This window comes from Lissotriton vulgaris, unplaced genomic scaffold, assembly GCF_964263255.1.
Source record: "Lissotriton vulgaris unplaced genomic scaffold, aLisVul1.2 SCAFFOLD_584, whole genome shotgun sequence".
Classification (NCBI taxonomy): Eukaryota; Metazoa; Chordata; class Amphibia; order Caudata; family Salamandridae; genus Lissotriton; species Lissotriton vulgaris.
In genome coordinates this window covers 936,409-955,835 of record NW_028247781.1, presented here as the reverse complement: position 1 = coordinate 955,835, position 19,427 = coordinate 936,409, and the positions used below count along the sequence as shown (strand labels likewise).

The window sequence follows — 19,427 nt, the reverse complement described above, 5'->3', positions numbered from 1 at the left end:
TAGTTTCCAGAGATCACGGCGAGTAATGCCAACATGTACTATGGTACCATTCCTCTTTTTCTCGATATTTTAACATTTGCAGGTTGCAATTGTTATTTAAGAACGTGGGGCGTTCGTTGTTTGGGTTCCCTTTATGCAGTTTCTATAGACTTTCTCTTTTTACTTTAAGTATTAAACCAGAGGAGCGTGCGCAAAGGAAACCTCACTGGCTGTCAGTAGAAAGTGTCAATCTGCTGCATGCCTGTTGATATGCCCTGGTATGCAGACTGTCTGGTGGAAAAAGACACTGGTGAGGCTACCAGACATTTATTTGGCAGGCTGGATTCTGCACAGGGCTTTGGGGTAGCAGGTAAGTGGCGCTCAGGCAGGTAGCCTTAACAGGAAATAGCTAGTGGTGCCACCAGGACAGGGGGAGACCCGAAACACCTGAATGAGCGAGGAGCTAAAAGCCCATCTCTCAGAAAAATCTTGGCACACATATTACCTTCAACAGTTGATACAATATTGATACACTTAGGATGTATCTACATTCTGAGCAAACTTGATCTAGTGTGGACCATGGGTGTCCTTAATTCAAGTAGTCCGTTTGCGCATATTGAGCATTGGGTGGGTAGGAGTAATACATTTTATTGTATTAGTCAAGAATGATTACAATAGATGTATGTAGAATCCAATGACTAGAGCAATAAGATGAGGATTGTAAGAGAGTACAGATTATTCATGAATAAAAACAGACAAACTGTATTAAGAAGATTTGTTCTAAGTTAAAACATTCAACATTCAACATATAGACCTTAAACGACTATAAACCAAATCTACAAATCTCATTAGTACAATTATTTAAAAAAAAAAAGGGGCTTGATTAGTAACACAAAATGTAACTGCTACTTTACTTCATGTCATATTTGTAAGTCACCCCTATAGCAGGACTAACAGCCCTAAAGCAGGGTGCTGAATGTTACATGTAAGGGCATACCTGCATGAGAAGATGTGCCCTTGTGCTGGTCAGAACCATTGCTGCCAGTGTATGTCGACAGAGAAACCATTTCAAAACGTGCTGGACATTGGTGAAAACGAGTTCCCCAGCAACATGATGGCGTCACTGAACATTGGGAGGTTTGGTACCAAACATCTCGCATTGGTAATCCCACACTGATGCCAGTGTTGGATTAAGCAATACATGCACCCAGAGGGCATCTTAGAGGTGCCTCCTGAAAACCTACCAGCCTCTGGCATCCTTGCTGACTTGTTTCTGCCAGCCTGCCACCCGAGATGCTGTTCTGACCTCCTAGGCAGAGAACCTTTTGCTCTCAGGAGACCCTGAATGAAAGCCTGTTCAGGAAGGGGTGTAACACTCCCTCCCATAGGAAGACCTGCTGATTAGCCTCCTTGGGCTGGGGAGCTCCAAAAAAGCTGCCGCTTTGGAATACATATCTGGGTTCCCTCACAGGAGAGGAAGTAACAACACCCCCACCACCACCACCACCCCTTCTAGAGCCCCTCTGCACCTGGACAGGAGGGAAAATTAGCTAGTCAGGTAGGCCGGCCACCTCTAGGCTAGTACCACCCCTAATGTGGGCTACAGTGACGTGGACATGATTTTTCAGAAGTAGCCATCTTTGTGATGGCATACTTAGGAATTCTTGGACAGGGTTATGCCCTCTTCCCACTGGAAGTGGACATATAGGAGGTGTAGTGGCTCCAAGGGTTAGTAGTAGATTTAAGACCTCCCCTGAACAGCGGACCTATTTCCAAGAATCTCCAAAAGGGAATACTCTGAGGCCAGCAAACAGCCAATCAATCAATCAATCAATCAAGAAATTTGTATAGCGCGCTATTCACCCCGAAGGGGTCTCAAGGCGCTGGGGGAGAGGGGTCCGTTACTGCTCGAAAAGCCAGGTCTTGAGTTGCTTCCTGAAGGAGAGATGGTCCTGGGTTAGCCGAAGGTGGATGGGGAGGGAGTTCCATGTCTTGGCTACCAGGTAGGAGAAGGATCTTCCTCCGGCGGTGGTTCTACGGATGCGTGGAACGGCGGCGAGGGCGAGGCTGGTCGATCGTAGCTGGCAGGTGGGCGTGTAGAAGGTCAGGCTGTTGTTGAGGTACTTGGGGCCCAGGTCGTGGAGGGCCTTATGTGCGTGGGTGAGGAGTCTGAACGTGATCCTCTTGCTGACGGGGAGCCTGTGCAGGTCTCTCAGGTGGCCGGATATGTGGCTGTGTCGGGGGATGTCCAGGACGAGTCGTGTGGAGGCGTTCTGGATGCGTTGGAGTCTTTTCTGAAGTTTGGCTGTGGTTTCGGCGTAGAGGGTGTTTCCGTAGTCCAGTCGGCTGGTGACGAGTGCCTGGGTGACCGTCTTCCTGGTTTTGGTGGGGATCCATCAGAAGATCTTTCGGAGCATGCGCAGGGTGTTGAAGCACGATGATGAGACGGCGTTGACTTGTCTGGTCATCGAGAGGGAGGATTCCAGGATGAAGCCCAGGTTGCGTGCGTGGTCCGTTGGCTTGGGAGTGGTGCCCTGGGCAGGGGGCCACAAGGAGTCGTCCCAGGCGGAGGACGATGACCCCAGGATGAGGACTTCCGTCTTGTCTGAATTCAGTTTCAGGCGGATGTTCTTCATCCACTCAGCGACGTCTGTCATCCCTTCGTGTAGGCTGGTTCTGGCGGTGGCGGGGTCGTTGGTGAGGGAGAGGATCAGCTGGGTGGTGTCGGCGTAGGAGATGATGTTGAGGTTGTGTTGGCGTGCAATGGCTGCGAGGGGGCTCATGTAGACGTTGAAGAGGGTGGGGCTGAGCGATGATCCCTGTGGTACACCGCAGATGACTTCGGTGGCCTCGGATCTGAACGGGTGGAGGTGGACTCTCTGGGTTCTTCCAGCGAGGAACGAGATGATCCACTCCAGTGCCTTCTCTTGGATTCCGATGATGTTGCTGAGGCGCTGCAATAGGGTGCGGAGGCAGACAGTGTTGAACGCTGCGGAGAGGTCCAGGAGGATGAGGGCCACTGTCTCCCCGTTGTCGAGCAGGGATCTGATGTCGTCAGTGGCTGCGATGAGGGCGGTCTCGGTGCTGTGGTTGGCTCGGAAACCGGACTGCGAGCTTTTGTAGTTTCATTCACTTTTTGCTTCTTAGTTTTCAGAATAGCTGACCAGGATTGTATTGAGCTGATGGTTACAGCCAAGAGTGAGTGAGTCGGTCAGTGAGTGAGTGAGTGAGTGAGTGAGCGTGCATGCGTGCGTGTATCTCTTGCTGCTCTATAATAACATTCCCCACTTCCCAAACTTTCCCCCCTAGTGTAATTACTTTTGTTAATACCAAATGGACATCCAAATCGTTTTTGGTGACTGGATATTCGTTCAAGCTAATTGAACTATTATGCAAGTGTCATTGTGCAGTTCTATTAAAAGGTAGAGTAGATTTGGATCAATGTCCCAGTTCAGCATTTTGCTCCTGAGTCTACCACAAATGAATTTGTCGAAGGCGGAACTGTAGTCGATGAAACAATGAAACAATTCTAAAGGGGGAGGTTTTTCGCCCTTGCTTTCTTCTCCAGAAAGGTTAATGCAGCAATATTATTAATTGTAGAACAACCTGGTTGGAAGCCTGTCTGCGTGAGAGGAATTAATTGTTTATCCTTCGCCCCGTCTGTTAGTAAATTAAGCAAATATTTAGCAAATAGTTTCCCTTGGGTCTAACAAAGCTATTAGACGATAGTTTTGTGGGTCTGACATCAGTCCTTTTTTAAAGATAAGTTGGATAATGGAACCCTTCCAGGAGCTGGGGATAGTTCTAACAGTAAAGCACTTGAGAGAATAGTTTGAATTCAAGTACATGTGCCAACACAAATAGTGCATGCATTAGGAGCAAGTAAGGCAAAGTGATATGCTAGTAGCATTTCATTTAGTCTTGTAGAAATAAAACCAAATTTTAAAAAGCTGCAAAATTCCCAATAGCATTTGAAAATTTGTGTATATTTTTTTGTTTGTAAATTAAATAAAATATATCATATTTTGAGTATTTTTCTGTATTGTTTTGAGGCACAAAAAATACCAGAAATTGCTGTGACTGGTGTCCTGCTTCCAGTAGTGAGTCACTGGGAAGCCACAGAAGTCAAAAGGCTGTTCTGTACTGTCTAATAACTTAAATTGTTCACAAAGTATAGTATCATGTTCCAATCTCCGCATTCGTAGAACATGGTCCTGGATAATAGCCTGCTTGAAGGCCCAACTGTGACAGTGACTGGGTTTTCTTTATTATATGATTCAAGGTCATCCTTTTGCAAGGTTTCTGGCTCATCCAACCCTATCGCCTTGATAGCTGTAGCTGCTTTTTAGTTTGAAGCGGTTTTAGGCGAGACATACTGTTAACTTACAACCGCCTTAGACTCTGCCTGTTACTTCCTGTTATTTGTTTGGCTATATTGTCACTCTCATTTGCTTGCTTATTACCGGCTAGCTGTCTGTAGACTTCCTTCGTCGTGGCGTGTTTGTCCCTCACCTGGAGAATAGCGAATTAGTGTGCCCTTCCACTGCTCATTTTTTAAATTATTTTAAACACTCCATGAGAGTGCAAGTGTTTCCCACCTATCTCCCTAGTGTGGGGTCCCCCCCTTCCACACCCGGCGGTGCACCTTTCTTGCTCGTGTGTTCCTCCTACACCTCCTCCCATTGCTGTCTCGATGTTTACTTTTCCTCCCCAGCTCCACATTGCTCTTCCTCCCAGTTTGTTTGCTTCTTTCCCACCCCCACCCTCCTGTTGCTTTCCTCCACCTTCCGTGATGTTGCCCCCATATTGCTTGTGACACACTCTCTCCACCATCTTCTCCCTTGCAGCCCCGTCCTTGCTTCCCTCGCTTCACGTTTTAGCCTAGGCACCCTCGCCCAGCTATACACCTTTACCCCCTAAGGGCTTCACAAAGAGGTTCTGGGTTGTGTCTTACTGTCTGGGATCATTTTGAGGCATTTGTTTAGCTTTGGACTGAACAGCGCCACTTTACACTGTTCACATGTATATGCAGCGACAACAAAATGACACCCTAAGCATAAATACTTGCAGATCTGTTAGCATATTGTTTACTTGTGTGTTTTATTGTGTATTAGAAAGTGATCGGCTCTTTTTAACAAGGGGCAATAATAATGTTCACATCATGCACTTAAATATTTCCAAAGGCATTTATGAACATGCTTTTCTGGCTGTGTAAGGAGTACGACTTTTAAGTAGTGCTGTTACCATGTCCCAAACATTTGGAGGGGCTTTAGGTAATCTTTACATTGTCCGCGTGATCGTATTTCCACAGGGCACATCAATTGAATTTTTCACATAATTCTTACTTTGTGCATGTGATCACTGGCCGCTTTTAAATTAACCTGGTAGTAGACAGTAAAAGCCTACCCTGAAGCTAGGTTCACATTAACTATGAACACAAAATCCTTAGAGTTACATTAAAAAAAAAAAATGTATGCACTGATTTGTGTTCAGTTGTGACATAATGTTTTACATCCGGCTCCTAAGCATGTGCTCGCATTATGTGTAAGAACAATGTTGTGTACCGGAAACTACACCAAGAGCACTTGCTCCCAGTATCAGCAACATAATGAATACATAAACCTGCGCCTCATGTAAACATTATGTGAAAGTCAAATGTATGCGAGTGTGGCGCAAAATCATGTCTGCTATAAAACTATTACATTTTGAGTAAACCTTTCAAATATTTCAACATCTTGGGAAAATACTATCCCAAAGCCCTCCATGATCACGCACATGGTGTAAAGATTACCTAAAACCACCACAAGTATTTTGGAACATGGGAACATCTCTTTAAAATATAAAAATAGATCGTTGTTAATTAAAACTATTGCTTCCCCAATGCTGTGGGAGGTCAAGATGCACAATTTGTCGTATTTGTGATATGTGCAAAACTCAATTAAGAAACTTTAAGCATAAAATATAAAATAAACTTCAAAGAGTACACAAATTTACTAACCAATGTCAAAAATAATTATGCAGCACAAACATCAGTACCTGTATAATTCAGCACTGTAGGAAAGTAGCTCTTTATGTAGTGCTAGCGGCCCGTCCCGACGTTGTCCGGGTATAAAATAGAATGTCTGCAATGGTTTGAATAGGTAAGAATAGTTTATTTTACAACCTGCGTGTCACGAATTCAAAAGCGGCACCGCAATGCTGTGCGTGACCCAAATTCCTACCTCTGCATCCTTCAAAACCTGAGTGTCCCTAATTCAAAAGCGGCACCGCGATGCTGTGCGTGACCCAAATTCCTACCTCTGCATCCTTCAAAACCTGCGTGTCCCGAAATCAAAAGCGGCACCGCGATGCTGTTCGTGTCCCACATTTCTGACCCAAATTCCTACCTCTGCATCCTTCAAAACCTGCGTGTCCCGAATTGAAAAGCGGCACCGCGATGCTGTGCGTGTCCCATATTTCTGCCTCTGCATCCGATGATGAATGTCGCCAACGTTCAGCGTATGTGGCTGCTGTGAAGTCCCTTGGATGACGGCGCCAACACCGCGTGAACATCATACGTGATAGGACGCTATTCTCACGCCATAAACGCACACGCCCACCACAATGCTGAACGCACACGCTGCAGGCGGCGTACTCTAGAACGCTATTCTCGCACACGCCCACCACAATGCTGAACGCACACGCCCACCTCAGAGCTGGTGCTACTTCCAACGGACTACTTTGTCCCACAACGTGCTTTGTCCCTTCCAAACTACATTTTGCGCTGGAGTATAGCCTATGTCCATCTGCTTTGCCTCCCCTTTCCAATGCTGTATGCGGTGTTCCGGTTGGCACAGTGGTTCCGGAGCTTACCCGCCTCAAAGGTTTGGTCTCTCTCTTTATTATATTAGTATGGATACCAAAAAGATGTATACTCTGCAAAGAGCCCAGGTATCGCTTAGAAGTGGACAGGGGCTTGCTCTAGCAATCCCAAGGTGCTGTCAGAGAGGGTAGTGTGGTCGAGCAGCCTTAGACTTATCAGAGAGGAGTGTTCGACATCTGCTGCATGCACATAGTCAATAAATGATACACACAACTCCACAAGGAGCTCCACACCAATTTATAAAAATTACTCCTATCTTTATATAAATTTAGGCACGAAGATCATCACGATCAGGTATGATTTTTTACCGTTTTTAAAAGTAAACCCACTGCAAATTATGGAGCTGTAATATTATCCTATGAAGGGAAGACATATACTGCATACAAGTACTTTACAGCGACTTACAGGACTAATCTCCTGGACTTAAGGTGAGTATGGGGCAGGGTCCAAGGCAGCACCATCAGGTCACCTCGGGCAGTACTGGGACAGCCAGGTGCAGAGGTGCTATGCAGCATCGCGTGCCCCCTGTAAGTAATGGGGTCTGGTCAAAGAGAGGCTACAAGTTGGGACTGGGGACCAGTCTGGCTAAACCAACAAGGATGCGCAGGTCTCACGATGGTCAGGGACATCGGGACACCTTTGGTCCTCTTCTGCTCAGGCCGGGTGCAGAAGTGGTCTCGGGTGTTGAGTTTCACGACTGGAGACACTCCTGGTAGAGAGGGCCTTTGTGCAGGCGGCGCAAAGTTCAAAGTTGACAAACCCAAGGTGGGCCTCTTCTCTGGAGGGTCGGGCTTCTCACTGGTACTGTTGGCCCACTTCAACTCGGGCTAGGGGGCACAGGTGCAGTGGTGCTTTCCGAAGTCTAGTTTTGGCAGTCCGGAGTCCTCACTGGTTCTTCTTGGGTGCTTGCAGGATACAGGGGAGCACCTCTGCTACTCTACGGGAGTTCCTGGCTCTTGGGTGAAGGCTGGAAGTCCTCCCAGGCGTTTGGAGGTGCAGGCAGCTGCAGGACGAGTAGCCTTTGGCGCAATTGTCGGGTATAGCAGGAAGGCAAGCATGGTTGGCGACAAGTCAGTCGGTGGTCCTCTATTCTTGCTTTTGCAGCTCTTCAGTGTCCTTCTTCTTCTTTCATGTCGGCACAATCTGATTTCCTGGTGCCAGGGCTCCTCTAAATACTAGATTTAGGGTCGTTAGGGGAGTGTAGAGTAGCAGCTAATGGGCTACTTACCCCTGGGTCACTATGCCCCCCTATATGTCCACTTTCTGTGGGAAGTGCACATGACCCTTTTCCAGAGTTTCTAATTCTGCCATCACCAAGTTGGCAGACTTTGATTTTTGTGTCCACATCAGGTAGCCTACCTTAAGAGTGGAACTAGCCTGAGGAATGAACACGCCACTTTGACTACAAATTTATCTGCCACTCCAGGTGCCAAATGGGCCCTGGTCAGGGGTAGGTGCAATCCCCTAACCTCTGAGGGAAGCCAGATTTGCATACCAAAGGGAGTGAACTCTTTGAAGCTCCCTGTTTTGAATGCTAATTTACGGATCATCCTGCTGGAGGGGGTGTAAAACACCCTCTGCCGGAGCAGGCTTTTCTTCTGACCTCCTGAGCGCATGGGCTCTCACCCCTGGGGGGATCAGAAACTGGTTTGCTGTGGCAGGCTGGACAGAACCAGTCCGCCAGCACACAAGTAGTTGGTAGGATTTCAGGGGGGCACCTCTAAAGTGCCCTCTGGGTGCATGTATTAATACACCCATCACTGGAATCAGTGTGGGTTTATTAATACAAGATGTTTGACACCAAACATCTTTAGTTTCAGTGAAGTCCTCATGTAGATGTTAAACTCGTTTTTGACCTTTGCCCAGCACATGATCTTAAAATGGCTTCCCTTTTCACTTGTAATGGCAGTAATTGAACTGGCCAGCACAGGGGCATATCTGCTCATGCAGATATGTCCACACAGTTAGTATAGTGCACCCTGCCTTAGGGCTGCAAGGCCTGCTGTAGGGATGACTTACCTATACTGTTTGCAGTGTCTGCATGCATGGCACACAGGGCTGTGTGCAATGTCATGTTTTCACTTTTGTTTGCACCAAGACATGCAGCCGGCAATGGCAGTTTGCATGTTGGTGTTGATGGGGTCTCTTAGGGTGGCACAATTCAGCCTTAGGGACCATATTTATATATATGGAGTCTGTAAAGTGACATGAAGTGATTGACCAGAGAGTGATCCTAATCCATTAGTTTTAACATTATATCTTCCTGTAACACCACCCCTGTTCACTAATACAACCTTGGATAGAAGATGTTTCCAACAACGTGAGGAGGTCACTTTGGGTCATGTTGGACTGACAAAAGCAATTTACTCCGGCATTTAGAAATCATTTGGAGTCTCGACAAATTCTCAACTAATACTATGTTGCCATACGAGTTGCAGAAAATGAATAAAGAGATTTCTTGTCAATTTATATGTGAAAGAGGGCAAGCCCAGACATAATGAGACAGCTACCTTGCTCAAGACTAATTGAAGGTTGTACTCTACAAAGGAGCTCTGGATTGCTATTAAGATCTTTCCTAGGGCTAACAGGGATGTATTTAATAGGAGAGTGATAGGCCATTCAAGCTGCCAAGCTTTAAAACCTGGCAGAACTATCTAGCGTGGGCAGGGATTGGGACAATAGACCATTCTGAAGGCTAGTAGCAGGGGAGAGGATGGAAAACGCTTTGGATATTGTAATCCCAGAAGAAAAATTGCATAACCACTTTAACAAGATGTATGGGAAACCAGAGGTGGATGTGCTGGCAAATATAGCCCAACCCTGTAGCGAGTTGTTCAGACCTATATATGGTATTGGAGTCTATCAATGTCTGCATACCAATGAAGGACCTGGCCCGACTGGGTATCGATCGATTTATACAAGTATAATCTTGCTCTCAGGGCAAACTACTGATGAAACATTTTCTTAAAGTGGTCTGTAATTTTGGTCACCGTCTGGCTTCCTGGACCTTTTCCATTATTATACTTCTATTCAAGAAAGCGAATAGGTCATCTGGATTTGTTGTAGGCGATCTATCTCCCTTTTGGATTCCTACCTTAACATCTTCTGTGCAATCGGCTCATGTACTGTGTCTTGGGCCCAGAAGAGTTTTCGCAAGAGGCTTGACATCCGGGAATATTTAAATATTTATTTGCTAATTGGAAAAAAATTCAGTATCGAAACAGCAATTGGAAACCAAATAGGTCTTTCTTTATTGACCTATTTGCTTTGCCAATATTTTTTTCCGATGCTGTCCAGCATCCGCAAAAAAATCTAAATACTTTTTGCATATGGTACAGGAAAAGAAGACATGCTGTCATAAATTCTGATGCACCTACATGGAGCTCCACTCACGCAAATGCCTTGGGAATGACACAGATGGCTTATTTTTTTTATTTACCAATCCACGATGGCTGACACTATTTGGATCGATAAATAGTAAGTAGGCTGGCAACAAATGGCCACTGCCTGCTCCTCTAAAAAAAAAAGAAAGAAAATCAGGACCACAAGGGGTTTAGGAGCAACAGCGGATTGAGTGGGGAAGAAATACAGTGGGGGGGGGGGGGTTTAGGGTGGGGTGTGAAGAGAGCAAATTGGGCATTTGATGCTGGGCCCAGGGTGGTCTTAAAAGAATTATCAACAACCAAACAGGGGTGGGGAAAACGATGAACAAGCTTGGGAACAGAGGTGATGGAGTGGGGGTGAAGGGTAGTAGTGTTTGGCGGGGAAGCAGCACATGAGGGCGAGATCTAGAAAACAGGTGCACTCATAGAGTGCTAAAAGATAAAAAAGTTTCCTGGATGGGAGCAGTGGAGCAGTCATCTAATCAAAAGATTGGTAATGAGACTATGCTCCAGGAGAGGGAGAGAGGGACAATAAGGGAAGGGAATATGGGAGAAAGCCATTGGAGAAGGACAAGAAAGCCAGCCAATGGTAAGAAATGGGCGGACTCTAAGCCCACTGTAAGTTTTTGGTTCGGTCAATCAATAAAAGACTTTTGTCTACAGTCAACAAAAACCTGTCTATTGGCAAGATCTAGACAGGGGAGTCCATTTAGATTTCATAGACTTTGTTGATCCACCTATAATCATGAAGACCAACTTCTCTACTTGCTCAATGCAGATGATGCTATACCAATGTCTAGAATGGGGTAGGTCTCCACATTTGGGGAACAAGTATGCGCAGTTTAATGTAGGTTAGTCAAAATTCTGAGGGGTAGTTCAACCTGCAGATTCCCCCTCTTTATATTTCCTGAATGGAGCCTGACTCTTAAAGGTCTCACAGCAGTGCAGTGCTAAGTGGCTCTGTGCAGCTCTGCATAGGCCTCGTATAGTTCAAGAAATCACAGAGTGGAGCTATATATAAGTGCCTCCTCTGTGCTCTGGTGTGAGCTCCTTTCTTTCAGTGCCTTCGAACGCAGATATGGAGCTCCCCTCCCTTTTTCATCGGTTGCTAAATCCTCTCAAATTCTTTTTTCCCAAGTGCAACGGAAAAAGCCACCTTCGAAGATTTTGGGGTTCAGACTGTGCTGTGGATTTCAGAAACAGATGTTGGTGACAGATCCGCACGAGATGTGCATCTGATGTTTGGGCATTTAGTACAACTCCAAGGTATGCGAAGAATGTGCCCTCATGCACCTGAAAACAATACGGGCTGTGAAGCGAAGCTGTATGTCAACAAACACTGAAAGAAGTCCCGGACCTCGCTCAAGTCCCTCTCCAAGGCGAGGGCACAGGCCCAATCACACTCTTGAGGCCGTTCCACATCAAGTCTTCATGGTCGAGGTGGTCCTCCAAGGTAAAGTCCAAGTTGAGGAAGAAGCATAAGAGGTCAAAGCAGAATGCAACCCCATCCCGCCACTCTGTCCAAAGAGAAGTTGTGGCTGCACCAAGGTGCCAATAGATCGCGATCTCCTATCAGGGAGCTGATTCCAGTTACTTTTCATCCACAGTTAGCCAGGCTAAGAGATCCAATGAGAGCCTTGCTAGCGAACCGCGCCGTGGCCCTACTCCAGGATGAATGATGAAGAAATGTGCACAGCCTGTACCATTCTCTACAGGGAACTTTGATTAACTATTGAAGTAGAAGTGTATCCCGGGTTACACTGGGGTACGTATCTGAGGGGGTTAGTGCACTGGCTGCAGAGACCGGCAGGTTAATTCAATGTCAAATAACTGAGGGAGTTAATGATCTCTTTGAAGCCTGCTGGTCACATGGTCCATTCCCTGAGTGTTGAGTGGGTTAATGCGCTTGCTGCAGAGGTCATATAATCCGGTCTGTGTAAGTAAGCTTGGGGGATTAATATTTCCCCTGCAGAGGCAAACGGATCCTATATCTGTGAAGCAGGTGGGGGTTAAAGCATTGGCTGCAGAGATCATGTAGTTAAATCTCTGTAGGATAAATGAGGAGACGGTTAATCCACCTGCCCTTGTGATTTCTGTGTACCCGGTCACACGGTCAAATCCAAGTAAGGTAGCTGAGGGGTAAATGTGCTGCCTATAGCAAACTGTGTGCAACCCGCCTATCAGTGGGTCCAATCCTTGGCATAGTGTTAATTTATCAGCTTCCCACACATTCCCAGGGACACAGCTGAGCAGGTGAATGTGCCTCTTGCAAAGATCTGTATGTAATCTTTTGGTCACTGCGTATATTCATTTTAATATGGCTGAGTGGGTTAAAATGCCTGATGCAGTAACCTGTGTGCAATATCCAAGTCACCTGGACCAACTCCGGTACGGTAGTTGAGGGCACTTGTTTTAGTGTGTTAATGGGTCCGTCCATTTGAATTAAATCGTGTGATACACTTTCCTACAGTAACGAGGCAGGTAGTGGTTACTGAGCACTATGGAGCATAGCATGGAAATTCTTCTTCCTTACTGCTTCAGAACGTTTTATCAGTCTTTATGCATGTTTCAGTCTGTTAAAAAAAAAAGGTGCAAACAGAGCTTCATGCCTTAAAGAGAAGCTGTGTAGCTATTTCGCAGAAAGCAGATACGTCTTATTGCTTTGATTTTATTGAAGGGTTCAGATAACCATAAAGGTGAATACGAAACATATCAATATAAACACACAAATATAAAAGAAATCATATATTGTCTTATGCTGCAAAATTGATTTGGGTCGGTGCTTCTTTCAAATCTCTTTTCAAGGCAGTTCTTCAAGACATAGCCTTTGTTTTCCAATGCCCCTCAGTAGGGTGATATACGCACTAGAGCTCTTACAACAACTGCATGTAGAGGTGTGAGGTTCCGGTGTAAAGTGTAATGAAGAAACTCAAATGGATGTGCCTCTCTTATAGGGTCTCCTCCACCTAGCAAAAAGAATCTGCAATCCCACCCCTCACATCCCACCATCTGCCAAAGGGCAGTGTCAAAAAGTCTAATGCAGCTCCTTGCTAAGTAAGTGTTTATTGAAATTCCTTTTCAGTGCTTCTAAGGCAGACATTGAAAATGAGATTCTGCAAGTACTGGACTGGATATCTTCTATTGTTAAACCAAAGTTTGGCTCACAGTATTATTTACAAAGCGAAGGGGGATCCATTTCTTTACACCTCCAGTGTAGCCTGGTACAAGATGAAGTGTGATGACAGCTCTCCCATACAGTGGAACTGTATTGCCTGCATTTCTGTAGGTGTAAGATGGCAATCCAGACACTGAGGTGTTGGATGTCATCCGATTTTAAGAGGACACTGCAAAAGATCTGCAGTGGCAGACCCCTCTCCTCTCCATACCCAGAGCTGACAATGGTGAGAGGTGTCACTGATGGGTTGGAGAGGTAATTTTGGTCTCCAGCGGAAATCCCCCACAACATCACTATGTTGGAGTTATGGGCCATTTGCCTTGCGCTGAAGCCTTCCTACGATCCATTAAGGGAAGGCTGGTGCAGGTTCTCACAGACAATACCACTGACATGGTATGGCAACAAGCACAGCGAAGTCATGTCCCGTGTCCTGCTCCAAGTGGCGTTGGCATCTCCATGATTGTGAAGCACCTGATGGAATCTTTAAAGGCTGGGGCAAGCAAGCTGATGACACTTGGCAGATCACAAGTGGCACTATTTCGAAGTGACCCAGGACATCTTACAACAACGTGGAGAACCCTGTCTGGATCTTGTCATCACAGTTTAATGCTCAGTGTCAAAACTTCTGCACATTTGAGTTCCCTAAATCGCTAGTTCTAGGAGAAGCATTCAGCTACAGTAGAGCACCGCACTCCTATATTCCTTTCCGCCTCTGCCTCTTCTGCCCTGAGTATGTTCTAAAGAAGATTAGGAATGACCAGACCAAGTCATATTATTTGCTCCAGATTGGGCAAAGAGAGTTTGGTACACAGACCTTTTGGGCATAAGCATCTGTTCTCCAATCAGGCTGTCGCATTGGGGAATCTTCTGCCACAGCATCAGGCAGGGTTCGGCACTCAAACATGTGCAATATACAACTCCAGGCATAGAGATTGAACAGTGACAGTTAACTGCGTTTGCACTTCCACCAGAGGTTGTAGATCATCTTCCGTACTGCAAGGTGTCCCTCTACAAAGTCCATATACTCTGGTAGCTTGGTCAAATTTGTGACCTGTAGTGGAAGCCTCAACACAGACCTCTTATTAGACAAACTGTTGTATGTTTTATTGTTTGTTTTGTCTTTTACCCAGCAAGGTCTAGCAGTGGGCATCATGAAAAGGTTATTTTCCTGCTTTTTTGCGTTTGCTAGACCAACCATCCTTGTTAAAATCACCTGCTGTGATGCGGTTCATTAAAGGTTTGATGCATATATTTCCTCCCAAACATTTGTGGTGCCAGAGTGGGAGCTTAATTTAGTCCTGATGTTCCTCATATGTACCCCTTTCAACCCAATGCACAGCTGCTTGTTGCATCTGCTATCTCTCAAAACTGTTTTCCTCATTGCAATCACTTAAGCTTATCACATGAAATAGCTCGTGGCTGTCTCGATGCTGACACCCTGCACCACCTTTTTCCCAGACAAACTGGTGTGGAGTACCAGGGTGGCTTTCTTGCCTAAAGTAGTGATGCTTTTTCACCTTGGGCAATCCATCACCCACCCAATGTTCTTTGTCCTGTCTTGAAAGAAGAGGAGAGACTCCATCGAATGAACCCCAACAGAGCCATGAGCTTTTCCATTGATCGCACCAAAGACCATCAGTTGAATGATCAGCTTTTTGTGGGGATCTCTGGGGCAAAGAAAAGTAAGATGGTGCAGAAAAGTATTCTGTCAAGGTGACTAGTCCTTTGCATTATTATCTGTACGCATTGGCCCAAAAGTAGCCTTCAGAAAGACTAAGGGCCATTCCACAAGGGCAGAATGCCACTTCTTGACATCTACCTTGCTGGGATTTGGGAGTTGGTGCACGTACTCATGAAGCACTACAACCTTGACAGCCATGTCTGACGTAACGGGCATTTCAGCCATTCGTCCTACAGGGCTTTTTAGTTTGAGGCCACCTCAGAGACCCTCCACCATGGAAGGGACTGCTTTGGTATCTATTCTAAAGGTGAGGAATCTGCTGGTAGAACTATCCATCAGAAGAACAAATTACTTTTGATAAAGCTCTTTCTGGCGGATCCCCTAACTGAATATCCCTTACTGACTCTCCCACATCCCCTTTTGTGGAGTGGACTCTTTTTACTATCTAAAAGGGTCCCAATTAGATATATGCACACTGGTACCTCCAGTTGTTTGTACTCTCTATTCGAGGGTGCAGAAAAAGTCAAGTAAGAAATTGATGTCAGTGCTAAGGCATGGCACCTATATTCACCTCTGCCAATGCATAGCCTCACACGAGCACTACTGTGGAATCCTCTAAAGGCAAAGAATCTTCAGTTGATAGTGTATCAACCAGAAAGAGCATTACTGGAGGTAAGTAACTTGTTCTTTATGTATACTGGCCCTAAGAACTTACTAACAACTTGCTTCAAAGAGGTTCTTTCTTCTACACTACAATTTGGGAGTTTTTTTTTGCTTTGAATTAAATTGTATTTGTCAGACACTAAATAGAGCTGTAACCATGGGGAAAAGTAATGCTGCTGTTTCTTCATGTGGAAGAATGCAGGGGTGTCTGCACGGTTCATCCATTTTTGTGGATTTATTGAACCAGGAGTGTGGCTAATAATATGGACCTGGGCCCTGGACACACTCTGGTAGTAACCAACTTAACCAAGAACAAAATAAGTTTCAGCTTTGAGTATTGGGTTTATCCGAGTCCACAACCACATCAGAAACTTGCAGTAACCTGTCTGGAGGATTAAACAGATGTGCATAGCTGACTCTATGGGTTTCGGTTTGGTTGAATCTGTTAACTGATATGGGAAGGTCCATCTTGTTTGAAACACTTCATATGAATTCTCTCTGTGCCATTCCCTTGTTACACTACATCAAGGCTGGGCTGGGAAGGATTGGCTGTTATCCGTTGTATATTTATCCCAATAAAATACAGCCTTCCTATCAGGGAAAGTTGCCTTATCTACCTAGGTAGTGACTTCAGAGTAGAGTTAGTGGAACTGCTAATGCCCTTGGTTAAACCCCACTTCCTGCTTAAAATAAACTTTGGTCTAGAGCAGTACTTAAGCCGGTCCCAAATTCCTATAAAAGAAACTTGTTAAGTTCCCTGAAATGTTCAGTTTCCCCATGTCTAGAATGGCAGGGGCTGTCTGTTTATGCTCCTGTGATATCTCCCTTGCGACACAGAAGCATTTTCTGTGTTTTTGTAAGTTTTTTAGAATCTCCATACAAAGACGTTTTTATAACCAATTTTACTGCCTCTGGTTCTGCGTACATGTAGGCCAGCTTTCAAGAATTTACAGATGGTAAATACCCCTTAGATCACATTAGCAGTGTCTAAATGTGAGTCTGCTGCATTAAGGAATAAAGTATCTATTATTGATAGAGGGCAAAAATATTTACCTCAGCCATTGTTTACTGATTACTGGCAAATTCCGCCGCGGTGCTGTGGAAATAATTAGTGGGCGGGGTTCGGACGGCCCCTGGCCGTCCTCCACACAACCCCACTGCGCTGTCCGACGCTTGCTTGGGGTTAAGTATGAATATTTACTAGGAGGTATACATTGTTTTTTGTTGTATTTTCCTTCTTTTAATTATTTGTAGTATGTGTATTGGTAGCCTATTTACCTCAGATGTTTTTATTAGGTCGAGCCAGCGACCGTGCATGTGCTTTTGCTTAAAAGGCTATCGTTACTCGAGGTACCATTTACTAGGGTCTTACAGGGGTGCTAAAGATATGGCCAATTGGGGGCGCAATTGTACAGTTTTTAAGGAAAGAGGTCTGGCACTGGGAACCTGGATAGCAGGAACTCAGTACACTTCTGTCAAAATTGCATCAGGTACCAGGCAAAAAGTGGAGGTGATCTTGTAAAAAAAGGGGCATTTTCCTAGGCACATAAAAATGCTAGACCTATGAACAATTTGTTTATCTCTTCAAGCCCTTTTATCACCTATGCACCACTCATCAGTAGAAACTGGGAATGACTGTACATATTAGATCTGTGTGTTTAATACTGCTTTGTATAACATTTTACTGGGAAGTGCCAGCATGACAAGAGTACATACATCAGGCATATTAATCTTGGGAAAGATACCAGTTTTGGAGAACTGTGCTTATAGTATAGCTAATTAACTTTTTCTTCTTTTCCTTAGCTCTAAGCAACAAAATTAGAGTAGAATGTTTTCTGAGTTTTTACCTGATACAAAACTTTTGCCACTGATGCTCTTTGACAGCTTTGTGGCTCTCCCCACCTAACAGTTGATCAGGGTTTTCCTCTGTGCAGGACAACTTAATGAGACTTCTTAGATATGTAAGCTTCTGTTATCACTTCCAGCGTCCTGAAGGATCACTCGGTCCAGCACCTCCCCGACGGTTCTGTCATGGTGGAGTCTATTCTGATCCAATCAACAACCCAAGACGACCCAAGCACCAAGGTCCTGCTAGTCTCCTGGACGTACCAGGTAAGTTCTTCCTCCTGTCATCGTGTGAACAATAATGAGGCTTTAATTATTAGCAGAAGCCTGGCTCTGAGAGCATCCTAGGTCCAATAGCCCCACCTGCTTGTTATGTCTGTCTCGCCTGTGATAGATTTGTGATCGGCTGGTGATAAATGGGAGCCAATGGGATCTACCTCCGACAAACCTTTGGCTGTTACAGGTGGATAAGGATTTTGGAGGGCGCAGGTCAATTTAAGTATTTGTTTCTGAGATAGATTAGGAATATTTGGGTGTTTTGAACAGGCCGCATTGTATATTGGACACACCATTATTTTGTTGTGATCATGAAAACCTTTCATTGCTATTGGATTATCAATCTCTGTGATCTCACTGCACACTATGTGGATCCAGGTACTGGTTTGACCATATGAGTGGCTGTAGAATACAATGGTTTTCATCAGTCAAAACATGCTCTGCATCCCAAGGTTTAAGTAAAAAAGGTCTCATTTTAGGTTTTACATGCGTTAGAACACCTAGTTGATATACTCTTTCCTTTACCTTTGTGTATTCCTTGACCTTTGTGTATATAATGGATTGTTCATTACTTCCTAGCTAGGAACTGCCATACTGTGCAAAGTAAATGACTGCTTTAGCTTATTTTCATGTTGTTGTTTTTTAAAAATATTTTTCCTGGACAAACACTTTTTTTTGCATTAATGCAGCAAATATATTGACTAAAATCTAGCTCATGGAGTAGCTGCCCTTACCCTAAACAAGCAGCACTGAAGCTGCCTTTACAGCAGTTATGGCACAGTATCGGCGCTGACTGTAGCGACAGCACAAACGCTGCGCTTACATAACTGAGAGCACAGTGGCTGTCATTACTACAGTGACCGCATGTAGACTTCCATTTCTGAAGCACATTTTCTGCCCTAACTGCAGCGCCAGTACCTAAACGTCCTCTGATATGGGGAGGACTCTTGCTCTCCATGCAGCTGCAGCACATGGAACTGCCCCACTTCAGAAAACACCACAGTGGACTTTAGTCACCACAAATGGTAGTGCACTTAGCATAGCAACACACGAGAGCTAACATTTCAAAAAGAGCTTCTTTTAAACTGAATTTGTTTTACTTTTGCATAAAGGATGAAGAGCTGGGCAGTTATTTGACGTCACTTTTGAAGAAAGGATTACCACAGTCTGGCTGAGAGCAGATCCGGAGGGAAGATTTATAATCAATGTACAGATATAGATTTTGTTTTTTACTAGCGTTTTAAATAAACTTTAAGTTGCATATCTCGGCTTTGTAATTTTCTTCTACTTCCTACTATATTAACAGTTAAAACTATTGTGTATAGTATCCCTTCAATGTCCCTGCATTGAAGCCACTTAGGGATATTAGGGGAGGCCGTGTGTGTGCCGTTGTGTGGTCACTAATAAAAAAAAAAAGAATGAAAAATTGATGTTCTACCCCAGCGCCTAATTGCCAATCTGGGGCTTTGACGCTACATAAATGGATTTCAGTTGATTAATAGGGAACAATACTAGTATTTCTGTTATGTTTAACTGGGGTGGCTTTTATACAGCAGGCTCTAA

The 19,427-nt window shown here is 44.9% G+C and overlaps 1 protein-coding gene across 1 annotated transcript in view; it reads left to right on the top strand.

The window, feature by feature from the left end:
- The window catches only part of LOC147665049 (integrator complex subunit 11), a gene marked incomplete at its 5' end in the record, with an annotated part of 148,194 nt that extends 129,064 nt beyond the window's left edge, over positions 1-19,130 (top strand). The window contains 2 exons of the mRNA XM_086949795.1: positions 17,729-17,855; positions 18,977-19,130. Of these exons, the coding sequence (XP_086805921.1) occupies positions 17,729-17,855; positions 18,977-19,039 (190 nt within the window). The remainder of the gene's footprint in view (positions 1-17,728; positions 17,856-18,976) is intronic.
- Positions 19,131-19,427: the final 297 nt, after the last annotated feature.